This window comes from Myotis brandtii, unplaced genomic scaffold, assembly GCF_000412655.1.
Source record: "Myotis brandtii unplaced genomic scaffold, ASM41265v1 scaffold923, whole genome shotgun sequence".
NCBI classification, from domain to species: Eukaryota; Metazoa; Chordata; class Mammalia; order Chiroptera; family Vespertilionidae; genus Myotis; species Myotis brandtii.
Window position 1 is genome coordinate 1,216,771 of NW_005371804.1, and position 6,668 is coordinate 1,223,438.

At 54.9% G+C, this 6,668-nt stretch overlaps 1 protein-coding gene across 2 annotated transcripts in view; it reads right to left on the reverse strand.

The window, feature by feature from the left end:
• TMPRSS2 (transmembrane protease, serine 2) overlaps nucleotides 1–5,443 on the reverse strand; it is a 27,987-nt gene extending 22,544 nt beyond the window's left edge. Inside the window, exons 1-2 of one of the 2 annotated variants that reach the window (XM_005885696.2) lie at nucleotides 5,421–5,443; nucleotides 64–134 (exon numbers count right to left, since the gene is read on the reverse strand). In XM_005885696.2, the coding sequence (XP_005885758.1) occupies nucleotides 64–78 (15 nt within the window). In that variant the 5' untranslated portion in view covers nucleotides 79–134; nucleotides 5,421–5,443. Of the gene's footprint in view, nucleotides 1–63; nucleotides 135–414; nucleotides 716–5,420 lie in introns of those variants that run through there. The other variant, XM_005885695.2, reaches the window with a different exon arrangement.
• Nucleotides 5,444–6,668: the final 1,225 nt, after the last annotated feature.

A 6,668-nucleotide genomic window follows, 5' to 3' on the forward strand; every position in this document is an offset into this window, starting at 1 on the left:
GGTGCTACCAGAAGGAACGAGGGAGCAAGGAAAAGTGCAGGCACGCGGCAGTCCACCACTTACTGAGTTTAACGCCATCCTGACTTCGTCAGCAGCATCAGGTAACGGGAGGTATTTGGGACGTTCAAGATGACCTAGAAGAAAGGATGACAAGACTGTGATCTTTCCATACCAGTCAGTTTCCAGATCAGTTGAGAAAGAACTAGAAAACTGTCCAGGTGAGAGCTCCCTCTCTCCAGAACAGACCGCCGAGTCCTCCCCACAGCTGCCACTGCAGGAGCCCGGGGCTGCAGCTCCCGCCAGCCAGGAGGCCAGCCCGGCGAGGCGACCTCCACCCACAGGACAATCCAGGGACTAGAAACACACAAGGTGGCTCGGCCTCAAGTGCAGCAGAGGCGACAGGTGGGCACACACCTGGAGTCAACTCCTGGCAGGTCCACTCCCTGGGCCAAAAGTAAATCTCTCTAAACCTCAGGCCGAGGGGACACAGTCACCGGGCAGTGCCGGGCACCGAGTGACAGCGGGCATCCATCTATCAGACGCGACCTGGCTCGCACCTGCAGAGAGAGAGCACCCAGCAGCACGAGGAAGCAGCCCACACCTGAGCAGGTGGCCTAGAACGTAGTACCGAGGAGAGGCCACACCTGGCTTCTTCACTAAGCCATATGGAATCTTCCATTTCTTAATAAACACCCATGTAAAAAAAATGTGTACGCACATGTAAAAAAAATCTGTGAAACACATCCACACCCACCCACTCCTCCGTTGACTAGCCTAAGTCCTGAAAGGAAATTCAGAAGTCATCTTCTGGGTGGTTTCTAATGAAAAGGAGGCTCTGGGTCACTTGTCTGCTGTCTGTGAGGCGCTCATAATAATCGCTAGAAAGACCGTCAACACAGAAAGCTCTGTTGGAAAGCCCCTCTGACCTCACTCTCCCTCCTGTGGGCAAATGAGGGTTTTTACCCGCCCTCCCCTGCTTTCTGGCAACGACCAAAGAATGCTTCAAGGAATGGCCTTTGCCATCATGCGTACACAGACGTGTTCCCAGTGAGAAAGCTCTGGGCTTCCAGGCTGGGACCAGGTCCGGAGATGTTCCATCTGTACCGTGCCCGGCACACAGTAGGTGCTCAACAGCAGCAGGCAGCACGGCAGGTGGGTAAGCCCAGGACCTCTGGGGCCAGCTTCTGGGTCCTGACCCCAGCTCGGTCTTTCACAGGCTGTGACCTGGGACAAGTCAGTTAACGCTTCTTTGCCTCAGTTTCCCCATCTGCAAAAGGAGGTACAGTAACGCCCACTCCAGGGTCGTCGGGGAATGAGATGAGTTGATGCTAGTGACGCTCTCAGTGCCTGGCACACAGTGAGTGCTGCATACATTTCTGTTTTAAATAAAAGCGATTGCAAGGCTGATAAATGTTGAGCAGCCAGTTGGGGGGAGCGGGGCGCGCTCAGCATGGCATTTGCAGATTTGCCTCTGGTAAGCTACGGGCATGAAACCCACCAGCTCTGAACACACAGGGAGGAGGAGGAACAGAGCCTACTCCAGCACACCGCTGCCCTGCTGTCTCCTGAGCAGAATTGCCACCTGACTCATGAATCTAACAACAACAGCACGCTCTGAATAAAACAGGAGGGTGGATTTTTAATCTTGGGGAAACCTTGTTGACTAGGTCCCCCCAAATGCACCAGATTGTCTATCTACTCTTCCTGTCAGGATAAAACCTAAGAACCAGGTCACGTTGATAGCGCTGAGGCTTTTTTAAGATTAAAAAGAAGTCAACAGCTTTCCAGGTAAGAGACAAGAGAACTGTTCTATACACAGGGGGAGGGATCTGCATTTAGGGTACATATGACATTTAAGCCTTTAAATGCGCGATTATCACATATTCATATACCTTCCCTGTCTGTGCCCCGTGAGGCAAACGCCTTCTAAAACGACATCCGCTCAGTCAACTCCACTCCCCTCTAGTCTAAGCTGGACTAAACTCGTCACCTTCCTGAGATTAATTTGAACAGAGTCCGGCTGAGCGGGCGTTCTCACCCCTCAGGTCGCTCGGCTCCCTGCGGCGACCTCGGTGGGGGTGTGGGGGGGGCCTCTGAGCCAGCTCCCCAGTTACAGGTGTGGATGAAGTTTCAGGAAATGAACATTCGATCCACTGGCGGCTTTCCCAGGTGAGGAGCCCTCTGAAAGGAGTGAGGCATCGATGCTCAAAATCCAGGCTTCCTATTCATTCCAGATCCCTAACAGTGAGACGAGGAGGCCAGAGAGGAAGCGCGGGGAGCCACGGCCATGAATGGTCCACTAAGAGCCCAGGGACCCAGAACGAATGCAGCGTGTCCCGTCTCATCCAGCCACCCATGGCCCACAAAGCCTCAGAACCGAAAGCACCCAGTGTGCCCAGATCAGCTCCCCGACTTTGGAGTAGAAGACGAGGGTCGCGATGCCTAGGATCTCCTCTGGCCCAGAAGAAGGGACGAGGATTTTCCCAGTGGAACGGGGTCTGGAAGGAAACCCGCAGATCACCTTCGGTCCCGCTCCTCTTCAAACGGCAAGTCCGAGCGCGCCCACGCGGGATAGCGAGTCTGTTTTCTGAAAGTAGCCAGGCAACCTGGAGACGGCACTGTGCCACCAACGGCCTCTCGTGCCCTTTAAAGGACACCGACGATTGTTCTTCCCTCTGAACACCAGCCACAATGAAGCACTTTTCCTTTAAGTGACAAAAAAGCAAATGTGCCTCCGAGCTCCTAACCGGCAGGCTCCTCGTCCACGGCACACAATAGAACCCGGTCGTTTCGGTCCACTGTGGGCCTCCGTTCAGGGAGCTGAGTCACGCCTGAGTCACCTGCGGCCCTGCGGTAAAATCCTAGCTGCACCCCACGACAGAATAACAAAGCTGGTCCCGAACAAGAATCATCTCTTCTCGGGTGTCTGTCCTCTGGACACCTCCGCCTACATTAGCTAGAGGCCAATTGGAAAAACCACCAAACTAATGCAAATCGGCTCAGTCTCAGAGATGCATCCAGGGGGGTCAGGGGTGTTCCCTACAAAGAAGGATCCACTGAGGTCACCTCACACTCCCCTTCAAGCCCCCCACTGGGCGCCTTCCGGGGGTCACAGGTGTGACGCACCCATGGGGCCCAGCTTCCTGAACCTCAGAATAGGTGTCCCTTCTTCAAATGCCAAAGCAAGCAACAGCAGGAGACACTCCCCATCCAACGAGCAAACGGCCCCCTTATGCCTCAACCGCTGCACAAAACCACATTATACAAAAGGATGCTCTCGTGCCTGTTGGGGACAGCACACACTGTTAAAAGTTAACAGAGTAGATTTAAACAGCAGTTCAACACAAACAGTATAAGGCGATCAGACAAATGGTATATACAGTGATGAGAGAGAGAAAGAGAGAGAGAGAGAGAGAGAGAGAGAGAGAGAGAACGAACCCCTCAGGAGAGGCACTGTCCGCAGCATCCAAGTTTCTTTTTCAATGAATGCTTCATTGTCCCGACAGACTTTTTAGGGCAGGAACTGGGTGTGGTCCTTTATTATTATTTTTAAAATCTAGCTGGTATCATACAAAGAAATTGTTCCGATATATTTTGAGTTCCAAAGGCCAAATGAGTAAGAGGCAACGTAAGAGTGAGAGAGCTGGAGAGCCTGCACCTGGACAAAACCCCGCAGGTCCAGGTGTGCAAAACGAGCCACGCCTAACAGGACAGACGGGTCCAGGCCTCTCCAGGAGGGAGTGTGCAAAGGCCACTGGCTGAGGTTTAGGGAACTGGCCCAGTCGGTCTGTGAAATGGGGATAATACATGAGCAGGTTGCCGCCAGGAGGAAGTGTGTAAGTTCCCAGCACCATGCCCAGCCGTGATGAGCACTTCGTGGTAACAGTGACAGGTGCCAGGATTTCTTTCCCGGTATCCAAGGAGCTGATATGTGGAGAGGGACTCCATTTGTGTAAATCCAAAGGACAAAACCAGGACCAAAATAGTCAGAAATATCAGAAAGCCAGGTTTCACTCAACCCAGGGAAACCATGTTCAAATGGTTTCCCAACTGGGTCATCTTGGAAAGAGCAGAGTTCTCACACTTAAGACTGTTTGATCCAATACTGGAAGCTCATTACTCAAGAACATTCTAGAACAGACCTGGGCTTTAGCTGGGAGGCCAGACATCATGATCGTTTATGCTGTGTGGTGGGAAACTCGAAGAAGGAACACTAAACTCGTCCCTAGAAAACCCAGCTCAAGGGCTGGAATGAGGTCAGGTGCGGCGTCCTGCCAGGAAGGCCCCTTGGAAGGCAATGACCTTAAAGGGAACCTGACACTGGGTCTCAAGCCACACACGAACCAACAATAATAAAGACCGCGCTTTGTTTCATCTTCCAATTCGGCTCTTACTTGGAAATATTTATCTAACTAACGTCCACTGGCCGGCCATCGCCCTGCCCGCTCCTCTCAGCCCTTCTCAGGTACTCACTCTCCCCGCTGTTCTGTCCTGGCGTGAACTTCCAGACATCAGCAGCCACAGCTGCGAGCTTGCAGAGCCCTCCAAACATTTTTCTCTCTGATCACATTTCTGCACTATCCCCCCTCATGCACACACACATCCCCCATTGATGCCTGAGGACTGGCCATCATCTATTCTATACACACAGACCAATGCCTGGAGATGGTCACCCAGAGCAAGTCCTTTCCTCCTCCTCCCTGGCTCGCCTCTAACAAGAGCAAAAGCCTGTCTTTGAGTCACTTCCCTTCTTCCCACGCCAGTTTACAATCCAAGTGACTGCCCGCACCCTCCCCAGAAAACCATGACTGCCTTTCTCCCCAGGCGCTTCTGCCGCTGCCTGTGACATTTCCCCCGTGTTCCAGTTCCTCTTCTAACCACTGTCCGGGGTGAGGACAAGCCAGGCCCCAGGCTGCCTGACCTCAGACTCCTCCTAGACGGTCTCCCAAAACTGCTTGTGTGATCAGCCCCGGCCTCTGCTAGGCTCGGGGATGGTACATGGAGTTGGATGTCGCCTTCCTTATACCAGGGCCCATCGCCCTGGGGACTTGCAAGCCAGAGCTCCCCAAGATGGCCTGCGGTGCTCCCCTACCCCGAGCCGAGCCGAAGGGGCTCACCAAGCCCAGCCCAGGGCAGATCTCAGCTCTTAGGTCCTGACACCTTTGTACCCCAAGCCCCGACGCCACCTGATGTTCTGGGGCAGACCCCACCTCAGGGCAGGTATCCTGGAGAGTAAGGAGGGGCCCAGCGAGTGTGGGAAGGGGGACCCCTCTGGGGGTCCAGAGCAGTGGGAGAGAACAGAGGTGGGAAAGCCCTGAGGGCCTTGAATGCCCCTCCAGACCCCTCTCCCCCTTCCTCCCCAGCAGGCACAGCTTCCAAGCCTTAAGTAACTCAAACCGACCATAAATCAACCCGCTCACCTTGCCTTTCTGCTTCCAGGCCCAAGGCTTAGACTTGAGAGGCAGTTCCCAAACCGAGAATTTTCTGGAAGGTTTAGAGAAAGACTCGCTGCTCCGAGAGTCTAATGCAGTAACTGAACCAAGGCAATGACCCCATACTGTTACAGAGCTCCCCCAGGACTCCGTCACCAGCCCGGGTCCTGGTCTACGCTTCCTGGTGGACCGCCCTCCCTCTCCCGCCCCAGGCTGGACCCAGAGGCAGTCAGTGCGCCCGGAAGAGGACGATTATCACGGGCATGCTGTCCTGTGCATGTGACTAGGCTGCACCATCCACAGGACATTTCACCAGCGTCTTGTCCCTCGATGCCTCATCACCCAAGGAGGTCAGCCCCTGAGGAGTCCCTCTGGGGTCACTCTGGAAGGGGTCAGCACACAGCCCAGGGGGGACATTAGCCCGGCCCTTTCACCTGAGGCCCCAGGCCTGGCCTCAGCTCCCCTTTCTCCTCTCTCCTCTGGCTTTCACACATGCAAACCTCCTGAAGGAAGGCAAGGGAAGTGACCCGTGCCAGCCCAGAGCCAGAGGGCCTGCCCTCACCCCCAGTTCTCCCCACAGCGCCTTGGACAGTCACCTCACCTCCCTGCCTCAGCTCCTTCCACTGCATTAAACAGGTAAGGAATGACGCCTCGCTAGAAGGAAGTGCCACATGTTTGACTTGCTGTTACTCTAAGACCAGTGGGGCCAACTTTGCTCCTACAGTTCAGGTGACTGGCCCCGGGCGGGCGGGGCAGCCAGGGTGTAGGTGCCAAGCTCCAAGGCACTCTCAACCTTGTTGCTAGAAGGTTGACCTTGGGGGCATCCATGAGAAGGAAGTCACTGGGGACCAAACAAATGGCCAACCTAGGAACAAAGGCCCATGCTGCTCACCAGTTGCTATTTTTGAAAGACAGAAATAGAGGTGTGAATGACCAACCAGGAGGTCCCAGCCCAGAGGACCCACCTCCTGCTGGGCGTGTTTGCTCGCTCAGTTGGAGCCCTTGCCTTCCATTCTAACCTCATCTGCCCAGCAGGGTGGTCTGGGGTGCAGGATGGAGGCAGGCCCCACCTCTGGTAAAGCTGGGGGAGCAGCGAGCAACCCTCTTGAGGGGGATCCCATCACCTGGCCCACCAGACCCCTCCAGGAGCAGCCTAGGACCCTGGCTCCCTCAGTGCCTGCGCCCCCAGGTCCCTTGGCCTTGGTCAGCTCAGCCCCACTCCCTGACCTCACCCTT